Source organism: Athene noctua, chromosome 1 (genome assembly GCF_965140245.1).
Source record: "Athene noctua chromosome 1, bAthNoc1.hap1.1, whole genome shotgun sequence".
Lineage (NCBI taxonomy): Eukaryota > Metazoa > Chordata > Aves > Strigiformes > Strigidae > Athene > Athene noctua.
The window spans coordinates 190396120-190420551 of record NC_134037.1 but is presented as its reverse complement, the minus strand read 5'-3'; the positions used below and the strand labels follow the sequence as shown (position 1 = coordinate 190420551).

Below are 24432 nucleotides of genomic sequence, written 5' to 3'. Positions count from 1 at the left end.
TTTAAATTTTTTTAAAATGAACTGTGCAATAACAGATGATCATGAAGGTAAGAGAAATGGCAAGCAGCGGTACTAAAACAAAACCAGGCATTGTGAAAAGTTCACTATGCAGCTTCGTCAATCTACCTCACTTTTTAGATGCACTTTATATGTAAAAGCTGAGTTCACGTCTTGCAAGATGTTAATGTTCGCAGTGGGTGTTTGCAGAAGTTTTAAATCAACTGCTACTTGACATCAGATCACACTCATCCTAGACTTCTCAGCATGAAAGGCTACGATGCTACCTCGTCATGCAATCTCTTGCAATTGAAGAATATGTAGGAGTAAACCATTAACCATTCCATTTATAAGGAAGACTTTCTAAATGCTTTTTTACAGTGCTTTTCATCCTTGTTCTTACCTCTGTGTACTTCATACTGAGCAGTCATTCAGTTTTGATTTTTCTTTTAGGGTCACTACCTGCATGAAGTGTTATGTTATACATACTTGGAATGTTTTTCTGCCTGTCTTTGCTACCCTCAAGTGGCTTGTTACTCTGTTCAATAAAACTTGATCTCTCTGTGTAATATGGACTGAAATAGTTTCACTCCTCCTTTCTGTGATACTGATTGTTTTAGTGGTTCCCAGTAGTAATTCATAACTCAAAATGGATCAGGCTTCAGGGTGGTTTTTTTTTTTTTTAGTTTGTGAAACAATTTCACACAAAATCCATGTTTTGCTGTTTGTTAAATGTTTTCTCTAATAACTGACACAGTAACAGGCATTGTGGATAAATTGCTGTAGCCAATAAAACTGTATGGGTAAAAGCTGGTCATAGCTAACTTTATTTATTGCTTAAATATACAAATCTACCTTCTATTTGCTTCACTGCGGTAAGATGTAGCAGTTATTTTACTTAGGCTCATGCATTCTGCTTGAATACATATTTATCTGTATTATTTACATACAGCCAACAACATTTTGTTCACTAACTTCCATTTTCCAAGGACCATTTGAGACACCTTAACTATAGTATTATTTTATTCTGAAAAAATGGGGTAAAAAGCTTTATTTATATGATAGAAGAAACTTGGTACTCTTCTGAAGGTTAATTCAGATGTTATCCCGTGATTTCCATGGGTTTGAGGTCTTCAGCTCATAGCCAACAACTGTTTTAACATTAAAAATTTAGTGCTGTCCTTGCACTTGCTAACAGAATGAAGCTCAAAGCTCTCTGCTTCCAAACAGACGTTTTCTAAACCAGTGTCCGTTTCTAAAATGCATCAAAAACATCAACTGGGGAAGAAATACACTCTTCAGCACCTAGACTAACAGGTCATTAACTTTATTTCACATCCTGTTAACGAGATCAGTTTCTTTTCCTGGAAAAGGATGGAGTTTCACGGCATAAAAATCTTACTGTTGGGAAAGAGGTTTTTGTATTTGCCAAAAGCAGAATTGCTGATTATCACCTTCACCCTGGCTGTGCCATCTTCAGGCATGACTTCTACTTCCTGAACGGTTGCTTCCTTATAGAGCCAACTGTAAAAATAAAAGCATATTAACATCCTGAAAGTATGACATGCTGCATGAAGTGTGATCTTCGTTTTAGGTCAACATGTTCCAATCTAGGTATTTTAACACTTTAGAAGATCAAGTGCTTTGCTTAGCTTTTTATTTGCTACTTGCTGTTTGGAAATAGGGTATAGCATTTTCATAAATCTTTCAGATTTGTGTTTTTATCAGAAATCTGGCTCCAGAACCAGTGGTATGGTCTTTCAGGAAATATGTTTTATTGTACTAACACACAGAACTCTCTGAAGGACACTTTCAGAAGGAGACTCCAGGGTATCTAATGGGGATATTTTTTTCTCAGTAGGTCAGGAAAATTAGATAATTACCCCTGTAATTCTTAATGCAGATTAAAATCAGTACGACATGATTTGGAAATTTTAAGACATGCAAGACTAAGAGTTTCATCTTTCTCCTTCTTACAATTCAAAATTATTTACCTTAGCTGAGCTCCTTCTAAGTGGATGTTAACTGTCAGAATCTTCTTCCCTGTTACTGTCAAAATTTTTTTCTCTATTTCTTCTTTCAGCTCTTCTAAACCATGTCCATGTAGAGCAGAAATGGCTACAGCATTTTCTTCAGTGGGTTTATACCTGAAAGGTAACAACTGCTGGCACATTTGCTCATGAAGATTAGGCTGTGAAAATATTCCAAACATGGACAATTTAACTGTGTTACTTTATACTGGCACCTTCCTTACAGAGGCCACTTCTTGTATGACTCAAGTGATTTCTTTTGTAATTAAGAGATAATTAACTTTTTTTTCAAACCATAGTTACATATGTAGAATATTGAGAAACACTGTACTCAGAAGTGTGGGAGCTCTTTCCTAGACTAAGAATTAAAAAACTTCCAGAACCTAAGAAATGTTTAAGTAAATTTAGTATTTCCTGCTTACCTTTCTATCAAATCCACTTTGTTATGAACTTCTACCATTGAGTCCAATAAATGGCTGGGAATATTAAGATTCTTCAGAACTGACAGAACAGTTGCTTTCTGGAGGATGGTTTCTGGATGAGTAATATCCCTCACATGAACTATCAGATCCTAGCAAGCATCAATACACAAGACAGTTACTTAATGAAACACACCAGTTGCCAGGTTGTAGAGATTTTATACTATTTTTGCACTGCTAATTCCTGTAAGATACTTTCCTACCCATTAGGTAATGGTCAGGTTAACACTGTAAAAGAGTATTAAATCAATACTGGTTTTTGCACCATGATGGAAGAAAATCTGTAGCAGCTTAGTCTCACTACACAGTGAATATGAATTGCCCCCAACAACCCTGAAACAAAACCTGTCAATCAAGCTAGTTACAGAATTCAGATTTCAAATAATAACTGATTCAATTTTTCAAAGTCAAGGCTGTGTAACAACAAGGCTTCAGAAATACTGAAAAAGAGTGAACTCTAAAAACGTTTTAGAAGAGTAACAGCTGAAAAACTGTTTTAAAAATGGGAGAAAAAAACTCCATGTTACTTGTAATTCTCTTTTTCCATTCAAAATGCTGAAATTATCCTTGTACTCAGCTCCTGATATATTATTACTGTTGCTTCACTGAAAAAGCTTTATACAAAAGTTATCCCTTTCAAATACATACACGATCATGTCTGCCATGATAAAAACCAAGCAACCAAATTCAGTATTTGCATTCAAAATGCTTCATCATCTTTGCTCAAGATACTGCTTCAAACTTCTGATAATTAATGAGAAGTAAATTTCTTGCCTTTCATTTAACAGCTTCAGAATAAGAGACAAACAGGATAGTTGCAACCAAATTTTGAAAGTCCTGTTACATGGTGAAGTCTAATCCTCAGAAGCATTCTGACATCTAGCTACTGCTGAACTTCATGATGTTTGATGATACAGGCTTTTTGTTTAAATGTCTGTGTGTATGCAGCTTTACACTTTGCCGTAACACAGGAAACTAACTTTAGTGAGAAAATTACTGGAAAAGTACATTTGTTTATTACATGCTGCCTGCATCACATCACAATCACCCACTTTTAGTTCTATAGGAAACCTTAAGTTAGAAACAGGTCATGCCAGAGGTTGGAGAAGGACACGTATACTCCAAATAAACCCCTTCTGAGATCTCTTCATATCTATATGTTCTGCATAATTTCAGGTATCAGAAAATTGGTTTATGGTGAGCTATTTACCTCATTATCTTAGAAGACTACTATAGTCAGCCAGATACTTCACTAAGAGCAGCATGCCAATAAGCTTCCCCTTTAATGAAGGGGTGAAGATTATCTAAAAGGAAATTTGATTTATCAATTTTTATAGTCAACTACTTACTGAGTAAGCTACTTCTTCTAATGTAGCTGAAAAGGACTCAACCAGATTATGTGGAAGATCAGTTAGAAACCCAATGGTGTCAACATAAATAACTTCCATATGCGAGGGCAGATAGCCAGCATGGGCTGTAATATCAAGAGTGGCAAACAGCTGATCTCTGGGTTGAAGTCCTGCTTCCCCCGTCAAGGCTTTGATTAAGGTAGTTTTTCCTAATTAAGAAAAAAAGGACAGCATTTTAATGGCTTTTTTCAAGTAAAAATGTAATTTGCAAGGCTCAGGTGAGTTGTATGATGTAGCATACCTTTTCCTATCTATTTCACTAATTTAAATCTAGCCTATGCTTAATTATCTATATGATGTTAGGAAATCCAAAGACAGTCTTAACATTTATACCTTGGAATTGGATTTAAGGCCACATCTGGAAGTCATGCTGTGAAATCACAAGATGATCAAAGACTGAACTGACCTGCAAAGTGGCCTGCCCACATTACTCACCTCTAAGACTATCTGAGAGTGCTGCCATGACAGCATGAGGAAGCATACACTTATGTGCTCCTCAGTGCTTCTGTGGTCAAATAAAACAATTCAATATTCACTTGTTAAATCCAACAATAAATGGAAGTACTAATAATATATAGCTTATTAGGTTTATGGTTTTATTGGGCATTTCCTCATGAGAGTAATACTAGAGACATTTAACTCAATGAATATTTCACAGAATTTAGTTATTAAAGTGCTCTGTATATACCGTAGTTAAACTATTTCAATTATGTGTACAAAATTTTAACATATTTTGTTGAATCCCCAGTTTTAAAACCATGGAAGCATAACTTTTAAGAAAAACATGCCGTGTGATCTTTGAGTATATAACTGATAACAAAATTAGTGCAAGGTAAGTTTGTTTTTATAAAGATGTTGAATAAGAAAATGAAATGGTCTTAAGATAATGTAACCTGAAAAAAGTGTCTAGTCCAAAGCCTGTTTATGCTTTGTATATGAATTCACATCCGTAAGCTATAAAAGAAAGAATAGAAAAAACTCTTCAGCTTTATTTAGGTCCTCTTATGAACACTATACATCAATCAATGAAAAGCTACAATGCATCTTAAGCACATTTTTCAGGTCAACTGCCAACTCTCCTGAATTTTCCTCCTATGCCTCAATCCTTCATAGTGATCTAAAACCCACGTACTTTTCCCTACCCATTCTGATCAAGTAACAGAGATTCATATAAAGGGACATTAACAGTGCAGTCTTCACCACTATATATAAAATCTTTCTGGCACGGTAAGTGCTGGACATTTCTCCAAAACATGGCTTCAAAGACTGGAAAAAAAAAATAACTAAACCAGGCATAATTTACTTTCCTAACTATATCCTAATTGACATATACTCATTAGACAATTTAAGAACTAATTAAAATAACGAAGTCTATTCACACTGAAATGAGATTCTGGCTAGAGTTCCTAATTAAAAAATGGACAATGTAAGCTCTTTTGTGTTACAACTTCATGAGTTTTTTCTTACCACAATTAGTATAGCCCATTACTGAGATAATCGGAAACTCGCGTTTTCTGCGCTGATTTCTAAGTAAAGATCTTTTTCTTCTTAGTTTCTCCAGGGCATTCCTTATTTTAAGTTCTTTTTCTTTCAAGATACGATTCTGTGTCTCCATGAACGTTTCACCTGAAAAATACAAATGAATACTTGACAGAATACCTACAAGAGAAACAGCAAACCAGGTGATGTGCATTTGGAAATCAAGTGAGCTAGCACTAGGGCATACAAAATTATAAATAAGCAGCTAAAACTGTGTATTCTTGCCTAAGAGTCAGAGTGCTAAGTAATTATTAAAACGTATGCTAAACACTCTAGAATAACCATGTACACTTACAATAAACCCTTGTGGCAGCAGATAGTCTGTTCATGGCCACTTACTGAGCCAGTACAGACTCAAACTTTATTATTTAAGTTACTTTCCAATAAATTTTTGTACGTTTGCTTAATTAGAGGCAGAACATAAACAGTTTTTCCATCTGGCCTCCTCCAAATAAAATAAGATGCAATTAAATTTCTTTAAAGGCTACGGAGAAAAAAAATCCTCTAATTCATGAGAATATTTAGACTTTACCTGAGCCCATGATGTATCTTGAGCCACCTCTCTGCTGATCTAGCTGAGACACCTCATTTTTCAGATTTGACCTGGCAGTGGAGTTAACAGTTAATTAGAAGCAATTTTCTTTAATCAAGAAAATTAAATGAAATGTCTAACAAACGTGAAGCAGTAGCAATACTCTAATAGTACAAATAACAACACTAAATGACAGAGCTCTGAATAAAACCTGCTCATGGCAAGAAGCCTGGAGAAAAAAAAAATTTAGATTTTCCTGGCTCCTCAACTTGAAAAAGCATGCAACTCTCTTAGCAAATTATAATGGCTATTCTGAAATTTCAGAGAGCCAAAAATGCTTCTGATACATCCATGCAACTCTCACCAACTGCCATATACAAATATTTCTATGCCATGTAATGTAAAAATGTGGAAAAATTAATTAATTACAAATTAATGCCTTTAATCTTCCTTGTTTATCGCTTTCCTTATGAAATCCATCAATATTATATTTGGGATACACATATCCAATTCCTACATGTTCTTGCAATCCATCTTCTGTGTTAGAACCAAGACCTTTTCATAAGAAATATATTTTTGTAAGATTATCTATTGAACACTTTTTGGTTTTGCCTCTCGGCACTGCAGAATCTTAAAACAATGACATTATAGCAAATATTTCTGTGCTCTAATCAATCACTGAGCATACTATGAAAGTACTGTAATTTTTCTTTACAGTGCAGTATTACCAGTTTTGTTACTGTGAAGAAAGAGTCGCTGAAGTATGTGATTTGCACAGATCAAGGTACCTGAGAAGTGGGATTTCAGCCAATGCTATCTGAAGTTTTGCTTCTTTGGTCCGGGCATTGCAACGAAAAATGTGAAGTACAACTGTGTATCTGTCAAAGACTTTCACACCCCAGGCATCTTCCAGTTCTTTCTTTAGCCATGCAAGACAAAATAACCTAGATGTTTTCTGTCCCTCACAGTATCAGTAGATCAATTCCCACACACTACAGTTACAGTTAGCTGATGGACTCTTGAACTCAGAGGATCTCAGGATTCCATTTCAATGGATGGGCCACAAATATGACCACGCAAAGGCAAGATGTGGTTGATCACAAAGGAAGGTGATAAAGAGAGTTTAGAAGGTAGAACTTTATGTCCAGGCCCATCAAATTCAGCGAGAATCCTTCCACTGCCTTTAATGGATTCTGACAGCTCTTACAGCATATCTCAGAATCAAGAATCTCAGCGGTTAAGTCCTTGTAAAAAATAATCATGAAATGATGGAATAGGAAATGATAGCAATAACATAGGAAAAGAAAAAAAGATTACCAAAATTTTTTTAAAAAAAGAGAGGAAGGCAGGAAAATTATTTCACAATGAGCTTTTCACAAAATCCTTAAAAAACCCCAACCAACCAAAACCCAAACACCACTCTTACACTAATTAAGCAAAAAGCACTTGAAGTGTGCAGTAGTTCCCCTCCTCTGCCATCTGAGATCCAGAATGCTTGTGTTTTATACATGTTCTCAAACACACACTTGAATCAATCCTGTTAAATTGCTCTTAAGATATAGATTTGCAAAAAGAATTTTTATATTAGCAAATCTAGTACTAAAAGTAGTCATACTATAAATGAGGCAAAACAACTAGGAAATTGAAATGAAACATTTTCAACTTCCATTTCATCAATAAACTGAAGTGCTTGAGATAACTATCTATTAGAAATATTTACCATTTCTATTAATTTTACAATCAGTGAAAGCATTCAAAGTTACCAGCAAAGCATTAATGTTTGCTTGCAGAGTTTGCATGCACTTAACACCCTGCATGATGCTGTACATTCAAAAAACCTAACAAATATTTATTTCAGTTTGTCTAAGAATTTCAAAGAGCATCTACAGTTAATGCACCAGTTGTTTTACTGCCAGTGTTAAAAAAAACAGTGAAGTGTGCTTCTCCCCTCATTGTAATCCATCCATTTAAAATATGGTTTCTTGTTAAGGGTTATGAATCAAAGTTTAAATACATTCAAATACAAGCTTGCTCTAAATTTACACCTTGTATTCAAAATACCACACAGTATCCACAGAAGTATAGGAAAATAAATACACTGTCCATATAGGTATAGAAACCTTTGCATATAGCTAATCCAAAATGTTGACATTCTTCATAACAAAAGCTGTGTTATCACTTCCATTTTGTGAAATGAGTAACTTTTCCAACATTTTATGTAGGACCAGTGGCAACTGTAGGAGCAGTCTATACGAAATTTCATGCTTGAGAGCTGGAAATACAGGAATCAACTGGACAGGTGTAATAGGAATTGTTTCCTTCCAACAAAACTCAGTCCAGGTGGCTTCATATATTACCATTTGCAAATTTAGAGCCATAACTGACCCTACTTCTCATAACATCAATAGCTCCCAAACAATACTGATGTAAAGAATATGATTTGGTATATTTATTTACCTTTGTTGGTGAAGATATTCTTTCCACATTCAAGAAGACAGCTGTCACACGGGGCAGTTTTTTAATCTTTTCTAAAAGATGGATAACCATTGCAAAATACAGTGTTAAATGTCAATTCTCTTTTTAAAATAGAATATAAAACCATTTTGCACTGAGCAGAATGCTCATAAAATATCAAATGTCACCATACACTTTGTTCACGGAATAGTTGTAACTGCACTAATTTAGTACTATGTCAAGGACAGCTGCCAGTTTCACTTATGTCAATCACATAAACATAGGGATTAAGTTGCCTCACGCATTTTCAGGGAGCATTGGTTATTTCTGTTCTCTGTTGCTTTTGTAACCTTAAAAAAATTCTTTTGTTTTCAAACCTGTATGATGGATAAACAAAATTCTCCCTGTCTTCAGCCTTCATACCTATCCTTGAACAGTTCAGCTGCAGAAGTCTTTCATTTAGAATGATGCAGTGCTGAAACATCTGTCCTTACCTGTCAAAACCTGAAAGTTTCCTTTGCCAAAAACAAACTTCTTGTCAGGATTTTTTGTAGGAATAATTATCTTATCTAAAATTGTCCAGTTCTGAAGGGTATTTACAAGAGCAATGGCTTCAGCAATCTGTAATTCAGCTTTAGGAACACAAAAAAAGAAAAAAAGATTTTAATATACCATCATAACTTTGCTCAGATTTCCAATAACTACAGCACATGCATGAACAGGGAAATACTAAACTACACTTAAAATCCACTAGGAAATTTATTTTAACCTCTAGCACAAGGAGTAAAATGTTCTACTTCTAATCAGAGTAATTAAACTTATAGTTTGATGCAATTTTATCAAAGCATCTTTCTGCCAGTACAAATGATTTCCATGGTTGTTGATTTAGAATTTTTAACTGTATTGTCAGCAAAGGAATTAACAAGCTATTTGTCTCAACAAGTGAAATGAGTAACTAGCTGGAACATAAAATTCTGTTATTTCAGATGAACACAAAACAACATGATTGATTCCTTGGTGTTTTGTGGCAATATTTAAAGAATTAGTAATATGGCATATCCTCCTGCTAACTTCACTACTACTTTATGACTTGCTAAAACCAGCAGATTCCAATCCTGTATTCTGGTTCATCAATCACTTTTTTTTTTTTTTTTTTAATCATCTGCATTGCAAAGCACTGATTTTTGAGGACTTTGTGAAATCATGGACAGTATCGGACCAGTAAATCCAGTTCTGATTTGCCAAACTTTTCCTCTTTTCCTAAGAGAGCCAAGTTTCTCTAGATAGCAAAACATAATTTATATACTAAATAGGTTACCTCGGTCCAAATGTTTAAATTTTTAAAGATAACCATGATCCCCTTTCTCCTCATATTGTTAGTGTTCCTTGTAAAATGCACAATTTCCTGTTGTACCTGTGGTGTTTCAAAAATTACTCCAAAACATGTGTTCAGACTTCAGGCTCTTCATCTGGAGGGCCTAAATAAATGGAAAGGGATCACTGCTATTCTTCTGCATGTTTGGACAGAAAGGTGCCTTCTTACTTATTTTTCAGTTGTAAAATGGGAGCTCTTATGCGAATTCCAGAAAGATTACAAACTATTCTGTAACATGACAATTCACTATAACTAGTAGTACTAATAAAATTGAATGAGATTTAGGTTCATCACACAGTAAATCTGAATAAAAGAATAATAATCTATAAACTGTCTATACATAAAATCTAACTTCCAAAATGTTTAATCCTTCCTATTACAACCTCGTAGTTAGAGAAGCATTTGGAGAAGCATCAAGTTCATCACGATTCTTAATTGTGCGTGATTAATGCATGTATGTTAGCTAGCTACAAGGATTTCTGAGAGAAATCTAACAGCAATGCTAAATAAAAGTCCTTATGGAGGAATTAATGGTGACTGCATTGTTATGTAACATAAAGCGCTGCTTTAAGTCGGTGAGAGGATTTACATATGGCCTCATATTCACTGCACTCTTCTAGGGACAGGTGAGTATTCCTGCTCTCAGCCAACACCTGGGCAAGGCTCAGCTGACACGGACTCCAGCCTGCCAGGCCCGGCGGCACGGTTGAAAACTGGAGAGTATAAACATTCTGCTAACATGGGGGAAACCCAGCAGTTTCCTGAAGCAACTCTGCACCGAGTTGTTTTGCTGTCCAAGACCCAAAGTCAGCGTGACTGACCAGCCAAAGCACAGATCTGCCAACACTCACCGAGAGGAATGAGCGACCTAGACCTTTCACCCGAGTTTTATACCGCTGTAACGAGGGGCCTACGTCCCCTACCGGCACTATGGGCCTACGTGTGCTCCCGCGGGCCCCAGAGAGCTGGAGCCAGGGAAACGGGAGCAGTGGCGCGGGCAAGGACAGACGGAAAGTGGCGGGTAACGGGCCCGGCCCACACACCCGTGGTCAGCGGCGACTTCTTCGGGCCCCACTTGACAGCCGGGTGCACCACGGCCACACGCTGCGCGCCAGGCTGCACCGCCAGCGGAGAAGGGCCCAACAACTCCTCCAGCTCTGCCTCCTCCTCCTCCTCCTCCTCCTCCTCCTCTTCTTCTTCTTCTTCTTCGTCCTCACCGCCGCCCGCCACTCCCTTCCACCACCCGCCGCCGCCCGCCTGCGGTGGCTCTCCCCTGCCCGGCGGCCGCCGGGGAGCCCTCAGGCAAATGGCGGCGCTGAGCGGACGAGCGGACAACTGCCCGCTACGGTAACAAGCCGCGCCGAGAACCGCCGCCGCCCGTCGGCAGCACAGCAGGAGTAACCGCGAGAGGCGATCTGGCCCCATCCCGCGGCCGCGGGCAGCGCCTCACCACCCTCTCCACGGGGCGAGGCAGCGGGGAGGGACCGTCACGGGGCGCACCCTTCCGCCCTCGCTCCGGCCGCTACGGAAGCGCCAACGGCACCGGCGCAGCGCGGGTCGGCACCGCCCCCCCGAGGCCGTGAGCCACGTGACAGCGACCTCCGCCTCTGATAGGCCGGGCGGCGCCCAGGGACGGCCGTGATTGACGCTGGGCCGGAGCCGAGGCGCGGGCCGCCGCAGCGGGGGGAAGGAGGGTGGAAGGGGGCGGTGTCTGCGCGCGCCCGGAGCGCGTCCTCGGGGCAGGTGAGTGGCGGGCCCCGCGCAGCGCGCGCGCGCACCGCCGCCCTCTTTCCTCTGACCGCGGCCCCCGGCCCGGCCGCCACCCCCGGCGTCGCCGCGGCGAGCGCGGCCGCGTCCAGCCCGCAGGCGTATGTCTGTGTGCGTGTGCGTACGGGCGGCTGGGGGTCTCGCGCGTCCCGGGCCGGCCTGCCGCCGCCCGTTACGTCCTCTCACGGCGGCGATGCCCCTGAGGCGGCCTGCCTGCATCGCGAAGCTCTGCCCGAGGGCGAAGCGGGTGAGCGGGCCGTAGGGCCGCGGGCGGCTCTGTGACGGCCGGCGCTGCCTCGGCAGGGCTCCTGCGCGGTGCTGCCCCCGGACTCTCTTTCAGTTAATTTATGTCTGTGAGTCGCATCCCTTTCTGCGGCTTGGTTTTGCGGGGGGCTTTCTGACTCGGTTTTAAGGGACCTACCTAGGATTAGCTTTCTTTGTTTTCTTTTCTTGACAGTTTTTGGCTGCCGTTTCACCTGCAAGAGCCAACGCTCTGTTAAGTTTTTCACACTACTGATCTTGGGAAGTTTCCTCAAAAGCGGTGCTGATCATGTTAGCTTGCTGCCTGTGCTGCTGAAATAATGTAGCAGAAATGATAGCCGAGCCCAACACAGCCAGTAACCTTCCCAGCCAAAAGTAAGACCTGTCACAAGTTGCCTATAAAGTTTGTTGGTAAATTAGGGTGTTGTCCCTTGAATTTGAACCCTGCAGCTACTGGGGCGGTCTACAATGTGTCATTTTGGGTGGGAGGGGAGAAAAAATTAAAAAGGGATTTGCTATGCACTGTGTCTTGTTACTAATGTCTCAATTTTATTCCCTTTTACGTATTGTTGAGCATTACGTAGTGTTTTATGCTGATTGATAGAGACCTTGGCCTTTTATCCTTTTCTGTGCCTTATTCACTACAGTGCAAATGAACCTACTTTGAAAAAAAATAATGGGTAGATTCATAGCTGAATGCATGTGTTCCCTTCAGTGGTGAATTTGGGGATGCTGAGGGGGGAAGAGTGCTCAGTACTCTCTACTCTCCCTGTTGGCGTTGAGGGGCACATCACTTCTTTATAGCTGTTTTTATCAGGGTTACCTCAAGTCTTCTCCCTTTCATAGTGTATGTTTCAGTCATCAGTTGAAAATGATGTATAAACCAAATGTGTTCATCTCTTTGTTTACAGAATGGTATTTGGAAGTAGAAAGAGCAGATATAAATGATAAATAAATGGTAAAGTTAAAACACTTGGGTATATCTTGTCTAGTTTGAAAGAGTGAAGCCTCTTACATGTCCAGTATTGCATGCTTTGGACTCACTGCAGCCCAACCTTTGCTGATCCTGTCACCTTCTGAGCAAGTCTGCTCCAGGTCTTTTGCTTCATTAAACTGTAATGAAAGCTGAGAGATGTATTGCTTTTAGTCCATGATGGCAATTAATATATGTCCTTTCCTGCATGTTTGCTCTGAAGCAGGCCTCTTAGTTTCACAAATGCCAGGAAGGCACCTGGAAATTATTTAGTTGAACTTAATATGTTGGTTCTAAAACATGAAGCAGCTGTATGGAAATGTATAATTTAACAAATCTGCAGGTAGGATTCTTCCAGTAACATAGATTAATTGTTCCTTTTACACAGCTAAAGGAAAATGTTAAGGAGAGAGCTTTCTTTATAGGTGTGAGTGAGTCACTAAATTTGGAGTCGCTGCTCCAAATGTTTATCAAGATGAGAAACCTGAATTCAGAAGCTCTCACAATAGTATTTGAGGACTAGATTGACTTTGCTTCCTTCCTACTTCAAGTGGTTTTGTCTCATCAATAATACTTCATGTGCTAGTGAAAGGACTATATTGTGGTGGGAACACGAGGTAAAAATAACTCTGTGAGCAATATGTAACAGGGTATAAAGGTGAAAAATAGGATGAGATAGGAATGGAATTCTGCCTATTCTTTCTTACTGAATGCTGATGGAAACAAAGTAAATGGCTGAGAACTGTGCATTGAGGCAGTGAATTTAGGCATACAGAAAGGCTCAGTATGGTGCTCAGAGGGGAGCAAAAAAAGACTACAGAATTCATCAAACTTACTGTTGCACTCACGTAGCTGAAAAGATCTTAAATGAAGTTGTGTATAGGAATGGCTGCAGAAGTGATCACACACCATTCTCAGCTAGATACAGTGGTTCCTATTTTGCTCAAAAAGATAAGAGGATGACTTAATTCTTTTTACAGATTCTTCAACAGAAACTTAGTCATGCAAATAAAAACTCCATTCAAATATTTAATTTCTAAATTGTTTCATGGGATTCAGTTTCTAGGCTCTGGTATAGTTCCTGCAGATGTTGAAGTACCTGCTGTATGAATAACCTATAGAAACATCCATATTAAATGGGAGGTGAAAAAAAAGGAGAAAGGAGAAATATGGGTATCGATAGTATCTGGATTTTAAAAAAATCTCTACTTTTGTGTAGGTTGTCTGTTGTAGCACAGTGCTTCCTATGGCATTGCTATGTGCTGTGGTGCACTAATAACCAAAACAATTCAGAAACTAAACAGCTTTTTAGTATTTGGTGCTTAGTTACATCTGTCGAGTGTCTAAGACAAATGTTTAGTGTGTCTGTGAAAGTTACTCCAAGTGTTTTTACAACAGAGATGTTGGTTTAGTTGGTGTTGTTAGCCCAGCATGAGGAAACTGTAGTTCAATGGTCTTCTCATTCTTGAGGGTTTTGCTGAGCTTTGGTAAGCGTGCTGTTCCATATACCAGGCATTCACTTACTTTGTTGAGCCCCTTTTGCCACAGGTACATTTTGCCTGGCATAAGGTGACAACGTAAGTAGTGCAGGGCCAGTAGATACCATCAGTAGGGCCATCTTTCATGATGTTCTTGGGAAAGAGATGCAGAGGTTAAAGCTTCAAAGAAATATTCTGGACATGGATATTAAAAGCAGTACATGATCAGACAAGTACTTGACTGAATTGTCCTGCAGCCGTTCTGATTTTCTTTATTTAAATGTTTTAATTCAGCTGGGACTCAATTACAGTTGCTGTAATCAAATGCAATGCATTTATTTTCATTATGGGATGGAGCAAGTTGCCAAATAATACATACAAACAGTTCTGGAAAATTGTTTGAGAGTGTGTTGAGTGTTATGTTGAGGTATAATGCAGAAACAGGTAACACGTGTTACTATGGTGTTGGCTGGCATCTGAGTTGTAGTTCTAGTAAAACAGTGCGAGTAAGAACATGTCAGTCCAGCCCCATAATTTTGCATTCTGCTTTGAAATCAAGAGTGAAAGGATTTAGTCACATAGGAGAAGCAGATCCTTGACAAACATGTTTGGATTCTTTTTGTTTATTTGTGGTTTGTAGAAGAGTCTGGGAAGAGCTAACTGGCATCAGAAAAGCATTACTTATTGCTGTCAATTGTTGCTTGGTCTTTTCTACTAGGAAGTCTCTGGTGGTCCTTGAGATACTTTATCTCTGTGGCTTGCAATTACAAATCAAAGAAAACATTTGAAAACTTCTGCTAACTATTGCTTACAGCATGCTGACTCAGTTGTGAACTGTAGTTCATCCCTGTCTTTTCTATAACATGCAGACGTCCAGACAACTGATGTAAAGATTGGTTCATTGTGAATTGGTTCATCTTGGCTTCCATCGATCAAATGCTGTGTCACCTTTTGAACTTTTCTGTGACAAGATGTTCATTGAATTTAACTTTCATGGGACTTTTCTCCGTAGGGAAGTTAAGCATTTGCAAAATTGTATTTAGAAATTTCACATATTTTTAATAGAATTTTATATTTATGTAGAATTTTTATAGGAGTCTTTGGAAGTTTCTTATGGTGAATTGTTCCAGTAGATTCAAAAAGTAAATGGAGATGTGTTTAAATAGAAACTTCTGTCTGCTCTCACTAATGAAATAACATCAAGACCTTGGTCCTGCAGTTGATGCTATTCATCCTCAGGATTTGCTTTGCAGAGGCAGTGTCTGACTGAAACACTTTTGCGAAGAACAACAGCAACAGTGCTTATCCAACATTGATAAATTTAGCTGGGGTCAAGCTGGCTCTGCATCCAACTGCACAGTTAATTCTTCATCTGGGTTCTCCAGCACTGGATATTGGAGAGTTGACTGTATCTGACAGTGTAATACACTGTTTTCTTCTTTGTACAGTGGTCACTTGTGTTAGTACACTTTCTTGTTGCAGCAGTCTCACGAAAATGAAGGTAACTGTATGCTCTCATATTTACTTTCTTTTTGTGCCTTCTTATAGTACAAGTCAACTGGCTTCATGTCCTGGCCATTGTAGCTTAAAAGGAGGCCATAACAGCCAGCTACCAGTACTGGACCTGCTGCACAAGTGGGATCCAGGTCGTCTGCTCAAACATGACCTTTGGCAGAGCATATTGTTAGCATTGGGAATGATGAAAAGTGGCACGATTTCATTGCAGATAAATGTATGGCTTCAGATCTCCCAGAAGGTGCATCTTTATTTATAAAATTATTCCTCATATTAGCAATGACCTGCAAATGAAAATTCCTATGTGCCTTTTTTCTTCAGCTTGTTTTATAGACAAACAGTTTCTTCCTCTCATTTTAAACTGTAGACCCATCAAATGTTATTACCTTGTTTTGTTTAGAGCACTCGTGAAGTGAACGTATACTTGTGTTACAGATTCATGGTGCAAAGCTCTTAAGTCAACAAAGACCGCCTTAAATCAACATCAGCTTTTTGTTTCATTTACTTACTTTCTACTTCCTTGGTATCTTTGATAGTTTTGTTAGTTTTTGAGTTATCTGCATATCTTACAGGAAAGCAAGTAGTTTGAAAAAGGCCCCAAATTTCTGTTGTACTTTTAGTTAGCTGTTTGGTTTTAAGAAACAAAATGACATAACTTCCAAACAATTCATTAAAAATATCAAAATACATATATATGCTTTTATTTTCTTCTGTTGTTTGTACTGAAGTGTGTAGTTCTGTGTTCTCAAAGTGTGTAGTTCTGTGTTCTCATTGCTAACCCCTTCAATGTTCTTGTTACGCTTCAGAGAGAACACTGTCCATGATGACACTGTGCCTGAGTCTACTGTGCAGAATGGCAGCTGTGTGAGAAATGGCAACCTGAAAACACCAGTAAGTTGATTTTCTTTTCTTCTTTTAATTACGGAATTTATTTTCTGCCTCATTCAATTATTAAAAATCTTTGAGTGTTACATAAAACAGTCACAATACAGTGCATCTAACATTCTAATCACGGCATACAGCTTGACCTGCAAATTCTGTTGGCATCACAGCCTCAATGCTGGCTTTTGAAAAGTCAGTTCATTTCAGCATGCGTTTTTCCTTAACTGTGCATCGTGTGCAGCTGATGATAGTTTGCAGGTTGTGTGTTTAGCCTGTGAGTGAAAAGGTGTAGAAGAGCATGCGTGCTTGCTGTCTATTCTTCAGAAATTACAGCTGCTGCTGAAAAATGCTTTCTGGGTAGTACGCAACTGTTCAGAAGTTTCTTTCCTGTTACCTTCTTATACTTACAACTCATTGCTAAGAAAAAAATCAAACCAGTAAATCCTTTATTTCGTCTCCTTCTTGTATGTTCATGTTTGATAAGGGTTTATCAGTGTCCTTGAAGCTTAAAAGTTAGCACCCTGGGCAAATCATTAGAATGAGAGTAAAATAAAGTTGTTATTAGGGGATAGTTCATGTATCTGTGAATGGCTGATATTTGTTGTGTTTTCTCATGTACTTTCTTTGCTTGACTCATTTCAGAGAGAGAAACGGAAGGTCCAAAACCAGTGTGAAAACATAAGGAGAAATTCTTGCAGTAGCAGAAGAGCGAGCCAGCTGCAGAGTGGAGAAGTGGTTGAGGCAGTTACGTTGTTTGAAGTGGTTAACATAGGGAAGCGGGCCATGCAGGTATTTCTAGCTCTGAATTCTGAGAGGAGTTGGTAGAGGAAGGATGGATAAACAGTGGTCGTTTCAGTTATACTCTGGAGCATTGAAATTTTGTTTTGTTTTGGCATAGGTGGGGAAGAAACATGTTTGACTGTAAAACTTTGAGCATGGCTCTTGAAAAGGATGCATCTTCAAGAAATTAGTGGGAAAGTATGCCAGATATTTAAAAAGAGGGAGGAAAGATGTACCTAAACCACTCTTCCTAAAGCAATGTCTGAACACATGAAAAGAGAATTATTTTAAAAAATACAGAAAAGGTGCATCAGTAGAAAATTTTGGTTGTTCAGGATTCTGAAAATCAGGCCATTTTTTTTCCTGGGAGCTTGCCTTTTGATTTTTTTTTTTTTTGTTTGTTTGTTCTTCTTTTACCTCCATTCCAATGCAGTTTGACAGCGGTTTGCATAATAGGTTATCTCTCCATCTGTATAGTTAGCAACTTTCTTCAATATGCGGAAGCCCACCTCCCCATACTCTGTGAGAATGTGTGTATATTGTGCTTGTATATGGGTGTGAAGGTTTAAAATTTGGAGCCCCATGTATTTTTATACAGGGTTATACAGGGTCTCTAGTATGTAGCATCTGTAAGCAAAGTGTGTGTGTGCACACATGAAAAGCATGTTTATATTTTGGATGCGAGACTGTAGTTTTTCCAAGATGTTTGTGTGGATGGACTTTTGCCATGCTACAGCTGTGTTTAACTTCAGTAGAGCTCCCTGAAGAGCTCAGCTTCTGCTATGCAAAGCATGATGTGAAGGGCTTGGAAAGGCAGCAGCTTGAGTCCAGGCTGCTGCTGCTAGAATTCATTAGACCTGTGTGTCACTACAGGTGGGTTGAAGCTGGGATGGCTTATCCCAGCAGGCCTGTGTCACATACAGGCTGTAGGCTGTACTGCCCTAGAAATGAAATTTGGAGTTGGTTTTTTAGCTTAAGTGTAATACATGAACTGTTTCAGCTTACTGCACAAACTGGGTGCTAGAGAACTCCTAGGGACAATTGCTAAGATTAGCTTAATATTAACTATTAGGTGGTACCGAGGTTAAATGGGAGGGTATGGTTTTTGTTTGTTGGTGTGTTTTTTTTTTTTTTTAAATGGAACTGTTACCTCAGTGCTGGCAAAAAGTCAGGAGGATGATGTTTTGATTTTTGTATATAAAATTTATTAAAGCTGTGGTTATCTTCCCTGTTAACAGGGAGCAAACCATCTGTGAATGGCAACATTGCATAGAGTAGAACTTGTGAATGGGAAGTTCAAGACTTCGTTCTGCCCCAGAAGCAGTCTTTTTTGCATGTACTAGAAATGGAACAAAACGGTGTGGAGTTTATTCTCATTTTTATTATTTAATGGAGATGGAAAAATGTTAGTTTGTGTCTTTATTATGGATGTCCTCAGTGGAGTGTGTCATGCTGTGTTCAGCTCCTGACTGATGAATTTCTTTAATCTGTTTTAGTCTGTAGTAGATGACTGGATTGAAGCTTATAAACAAGACAGGAATGTGGCACTTCTAGATCTGATCAACTTCTTCATTCAGTGCTCAGGCTGTCAAGGTAATTTACCCTCTAAGTAGTTCTTTCCATTGTCTGTGGGTGAGAGTAGTCTGGTGTGCTTTCTAAAACTGAGTTTTTCACTCCAGTAAATCATGTATTTATAATCTGTACTGTTCATTAAGACAAACTCCAGATGGGCAGGACTAATAGTAAAGAATGTTGCTGGTTAAATATTTTGACTCTGTGTTTACACATACCAACTCCCAGAGTTGTATTTGAACGTGGTTTGCAAGGTCAGGTTTCTGAAGTGACATGTCACATCACTTTGCAGAATCCTCACATAGGGAAGATGGTTTTGATGACCATTCTAGTTAAAACTGAGCATTTCAGTTGCCATTTGTGTTGTACTTTCCTAGTATCTTTTGTCTTGCTACTATCTTTGTTTGAAAATAAACAACTAGCAAATTAAGCTCCCTGCTGTGGTGGCTAGAAAAACAATCTCTTGCCTCATTGCGGTTACTTTTACCAGAGGGTTGTGAAGCTGTCTGTTTCATAACATTGAGACACAGTGACTTCTGGGGACAGTCTGCTAGCGAAATGCTTCAGGATGGCAAGTAAGAGTTTTAAGAAGACTATTCTGTTAGTTTGAAACTTATGAGTGTATTTAAGCAGCTAGAATATACCTTTTACACTTCAAATTTTTTCCAGGTCTTTGACTAATATGATTTGTTTTATGGGAAATGTTTTGGGGTCTTTGACTAGCAGCAGGCAAACTTTTAGTAAATCCTTGAAGTAAATGAATGGACAGAGAAAACAGCCATGCCAGACAGCTCAGGCCAAATTTCTCTAATGTGAATTTCAGTTTTGGTTCATCAGTTTTTTCTACTATAAATGAATTTATGTGTCTCCCTATATATATGTTGTCTATACCAGTGTAAACAGATAAAATAGAGTCACCATTTCTTGGTGTTTCTAAATTTAAAATAAGGTTCTTACTGTGGTTTGGACTTGATTAAGGTAGTATAGTTGTTGGTAATTCTTTTTAAAACATTACTTTTTTAGGCATGGTAACAGCAGAGATGATTCAAAGTTTGCACAAGAAGGATGTCATACAAAAAATGACAGAGACATTTGATGAGGTAGGTACAGCTTTGACTTTGCATGCCTTTTTTTATATAAACAATAGGCTCTACCTTAATAGCCAACCTTGTCAGAGTTCCTTCTGCTTATCAGCAGCTGTGTCCCATTTCTTTAGTTTAGGAAAATAACCCTGTTTTTCACAAGAGAAATTTGGTGTTTTACTGACCCATTTTACCAGCAGCAGGATATTTTTTTGTAAGTCACTTGTTTTCAGCGTTTTAGTAGGTCTATCTAACTGCAGTCTTCCTGAATCTGGCTTTCTCTTAGGAGTTCTTTTAACAGTGACTTTATAGAGGTAAATGTGACCTATCATTGCAGCAGGTAAACAGTTTCTTTGGTGTTTGGTTGATAGGTCCTTTTAAAAATACTATTGTGGATTACTGATGAGCTAATTCAGACATTTTTAGCTGGTACTCTTGACTCTTTTCCTTCTATTTTACTGACAGTATCAATTTTTATAACTGTATTATGTCATATGAAAGAAGAAAAATGTACTTCTGATTTTTAGATAATTTTCAAAACAATAGCGAATATCTAATTTCTTGAGGATTTTTAAGAAAAATACATAGCTTTACAATACTGTTTCTCTGTTTGACTGCTCCTTGGCTAATCATGCCAACATCACATTTTCTGCAGCTCTCTCACAGTTGCTTCTGTGCTTTTTCCTGTTTTTGCCACCTCTGAATTGATTTGTCAAGCAGCAGCCATCAGCCTTGCTTTAATTGAGCATCTCTCAAAGACCAGCTGCTGTAGAAATTCCCACAGAGGATGAATTTGCCAACATGGTTGTCTTCATTTTAGATGTGTAGTAGCACTTGGGCTAATTTTTGACAGAAATGATCCGATATGTGTCTGGCCATATGAATTAGTAATCTGGCACTCCTTTCCCAACTAAATTAGCCCTGAATAGCTCTCACAATAGGGTAGGCACTCTGGAAGGTGTGAAGATGTGATTATTGTAATCGTCAGCATTGATGTGTTAGAGCTCTGTAACCTTTTCACCTGTCCTGGTGGGCAAAAAGGAAGGTTCTACGGTTGTTTTAGAAGCTGTATTCTGCATGCTATAAAAACCAAAGTAACTTGTTTTTTGTGGCAATATTGTGACATGCTACTCTAGCGAAGGATTTTACTGATGGAACAGAAGGGACACAAAGAACAAGAAGGGCTTCTACAGGTATGTCAGACAGAAAAGGAAGATCAAAAAAAAGTGTACTGACCCTGATGAACATGACTGACAAACTGATAATAATGGATGAGGAGAAGACTGAGGTAATCAACGACCTTTTTGCCTCAGTCTTCATTGGCAACCTCTTGCCACACCCCTTGAGTGGATGGATTGTAAGACAGGGACTGGGGGAGTAAAAGTTCTTCTCACTGTAAGAGAAGATCAGGTTCATGGCCACCTGAGGAACCTGAATATATACAAGTCTATGGGACCTAATGAGGTGCATCCCAGAGTCCTGAGGGCATTGGCTGATGTAGTTGCCAAGCCACTCTCCATGATATTTGAAAAGTTACGGCAGTCAGGTGAAGTCCCTGATTACTAGAAAAAAAGGGAAACATTGCACCCGTTTTTAAAAGGGGTAGAAAGGAGGACCCTGGGAACTACTGACCTGTCAGCCTTGCATCTGTGCTTGGGAAGATCATGGACAGATCCTCCTGGAAGCTGTGCTAAGGCACATGGAGGACAGGGAGGTGATTCAGCATGGCTTCACCAAGGGCAAGTCCTGCCTGACCTTCCTAGTGGCCTCCTGTGATGGAATGACTGCCTCAATGGACAAGGGAAGAGCTGTGGATGTTGTCTATCTGGACTTCTGTAAGTCCTTGGACAGAGTCTCCCACAACGTCTTTCTCTCTAAATTGGAGAGATATGGATTTGATGGGTGGACTGTTTGGTGGATGAGAAATTGGTTGGATAATCGCATCCAGAGGGCTCAATGTCCAGATGAAGATTGGTGACAAGTGGTGTCCCTGGGACATCTGTACTGGAACCAGTACTGTTTAGTATCTTCATCAGTGACACAGACAGTGGGACTGAGTGCACCCTCAGCAAACTTGCAGACAACACCAAGTTGAGTGGTGCAGTTGACATGCCTGAAGGAGGGGATGCCATCCAGAGGGACCTGGACAAGCTTGAGAAGTGGGCCTGTGTGAACCTCATGAGGTTCAATAAGGCCAAGTGCAACCTGAACATGGGTCAGGGTGACCCCTGGTATCAATACAGGCTGGTGGATGAAGGGATTGAGAGCAGCTTTACAGAGAAGGACTTGGGGGTGCTGGTGGATGAAAAGCTGGACATGACCCAGCAACGTGCACTTGCAGCCCAGAAAGCCAACTGTATCCTGGGCTGTATCAAGAGAAGTGTGGCCAGCAGGTTGAGGGAGGCGATTCTCCCCCTCTACTCCACCCAGGTGAGACCCCACCTGGAGTACTGTGTCCAGGTCTGAGGCCCTCAGCACAGGAAAGACATGGACCTGTTGGAGTGTGTCCAGAGCAGGACTCTGAAAATGTTCAGAGGAATGGAACACCTCTCCTATGAGCACAGACTGAGAGAGTTGGGATTGTTAAACCCAGAGAAGAGAAGGCTCTGGGGAGACTTTATTGCAACATTCCAATATTTAAAGAGGGCTTATAAGAAAGGCAATAGGACAAGGGGCAGTGTTTTTAAACTAAAGGAGGGCAGATTCGGATTAGATATAAGGAAGAAATTTTTTACAATGAGGGTAACACTGGCACAGGTTGCCCAGAGAAGTTATGGATGCCTCCTCCCTGGAAGGATTCAAGGTCAGGCTGGACAGGGCTCTGAGCAACCTGATCTAGTTGAAGATGTCCCTGCTTATTGCTGGGGGATTGGACTGGATGACCTTTAAAGGTCCCTTCCAAGCCAAACTGTTCTATGATTCTGTGAAAATACCAAGTGATAATCCCTGTGTTAGATATGCTGTGTCTCTGTTTTTTTTTTTTTCTTTAAATCTAGTGAATTCTGAAATCCTCCTTGTCTATTTTAGATAAAATGACTCTAAAAAAACCTCCTAAAATTATTTATACAGAATTAAATATTTTAAAAGACAGTATCTATCAGCTTGTTTAATCTTGATATGTTATGACTAGTATTAAGCCAACATTAATACAGAAAAGAATGTCTGAAGTAACCATTTTTGTTAGCCATGGTTATTAGGTGATTGAAAAAATACTTGAGGATTAAACCAATTTCTTTTAAGGCAGAATTACGATAAGAGCAAGAGCAAAGTAGTTATTTTCAAGTGAGTTGTTTCCTCTTTGTATTTGTGTTTCTTTTCATATGTAGATCTTTCTCATCTTTTTTATAAATAAGATGGAAGTGTAACTTAGTGTTTAAGATAGTTGAGAAGTAGTGCCATGTAGGACTACTGTGTTTTCAAAAATATTTTTTGTAAACAAATTATAGTAGTAGTGAAAGTAGTAATGAGAGTGGGGAATATTACCAGATATCTGCCCGAGTACCTCATCTTGCCTTCTGATTTATTTTGTTTGTTTCTATCATTCAGAGGTTTGGAAGATTAAAAGTTTTTATGTAGTTCTTTCAGTGATGTAACCATTGTGTTAGTGTTCAGTTAATTAACTGCAACACTATATCTGTGTACCAATGCTTCCTCCCGAAATTCTCACTAGTGTTAGTGAGAAATGTTAGTGGAGTTGAGTCTGGCAAGAAATGTGAAGGGCAACAGGAAAAGATTCTACAAATATATCAACAGCAAAAGGAAGACCAAGGAGAACCTGGGCCTGCTGCTAAATGAGACAGGTGCCCTGGTGAGAAAGGACACAGAAGAGCCTGAGGTACTTAAGGTCTTCTTTGCCTCTGTCTTTACTGGTAACATTGACTTTCAGAAATACCAGGTCCCTGGGACCAGAAGGAAAGTCTGGAGCAAAGACTACCCTGTGTGGAGGAGGGTCAGGTTAGGGAACACTTAAATGGACTGAACATACATAAGACCATATGATCTTACAGAATGTACCCAGGAGTGCTGAGGGAGCTGGCTGATGTCATTGCAAGGCCCCTTTTGATTATCTTTGAAAGGTCATGCTGACTGGGAGAGATTCCTGAAGACTCAAAGAAACAAATGTCACTCCTGTTTTTAAGAAGGGCAAGAAGGACAATCTGAGGAACTCAGGCTGGTAAGCCTCACTTTGATCACTGGGAAGGTGATGCAGCAACTGATTCTCGAAATAATGTCCAAACAAATGAAGGACAAGAAAGTGATCAGGAATAGTCAGCATGGATTTACAAGGGGGAAATTGTGCTTAACCA

General features: G+C 39.3%; 2 protein-coding genes across 9 annotated transcripts in view; one reads left to right on the top strand and one right to left on the bottom strand.

Moving 5' to 3' along the window:
• Positions 1–770: 770 nt before the first annotated feature.
• GTPBP6 (GTP binding protein 6 (putative)) lies at positions 771–11318 on the bottom strand. The gene is made up of 10 exons (XM_074930171.1): positions 10859–11318; positions 8935–9072; positions 8444–8514; positions 6775–6905; positions 5987–6057; positions 5383–5541; positions 3856–4064; positions 2450–2598; positions 1992–2144; positions 771–1521 (listed from the first exon to the last, which is right to left on the bottom strand). Exons 1-10 carry the CDS (start codon positions 11238–11240, stop codon positions 1380–1382), a joined length of 1605 nt encoding a protein of 534 aa, XP_074786272.1. The 5' UTR covers positions 11241–11318; the 3' UTR covers positions 771–1379.
• Positions 11319–11456: 138 nt separating this feature from the next.
• The window catches only part of LOC141961214 (cohesin subunit SA-2-like), a 62829-nt gene continuing 49853 nt past the window's right edge, over positions 11457–24432 (top strand). For 3 of the 8 annotated variants that reach the window (XM_074907999.1, XM_074907961.1, XM_074908010.1), the window contains exons 1-6: positions 11457–11558; positions 12040–12218; positions 16616–16700; positions 17334–17480; positions 18968–19064; positions 20067–20143. In XM_074907999.1, coding sequence (XP_074764100.1) covers positions 12175–12218; positions 16616–16700; positions 17334–17480; positions 18968–19064; positions 20067–20143 — 450 coding nt within the window. In that variant the 5' untranslated portion in view covers positions 11457–11558; positions 12040–12174. Of the gene's footprint in view, positions 11559–11650; positions 11694–11716; positions 11830–11921; positions 11936–12039; positions 12219–16615; positions 16701–17333; positions 17481–18967; positions 19065–19533; positions 19619–20066; positions 20144–24228; positions 24300–24432 lie in introns of those variants that run through there. The other 5 variants (XM_074907988.1, XM_074907971.1, XM_074907981.1 and 2 more) reach the window with 5 other exon arrangements.

What these genes read in the sequence shown, in the direction of transcription:
- GTPBP6 (XM_074930171.1), bottom strand. Translation starts at nt 11,240, where the DNA reads ATGGGGCCAGATCGCCTCTCGCGGTTACTCCTGCTGTGCTGCCGACGG. An exon ending in GAAGTCGCCGCTGACCACGG is followed by an intron (nt 9,073 to 10,858) that starts GTGTGTGGGCCG and finishes GTGTTCCTAAAG; the next exon opens with CTGAATTACAGATTGCTGAA. An exon ending in AATGGGCTATACTAATTGTG is followed by an intron (nt 4,065 to 5,382) that starts GTAAGAAAAAAC and finishes TTTCTTAATTAG; the next exon opens with GAAAAACTACCTTAATCAAA.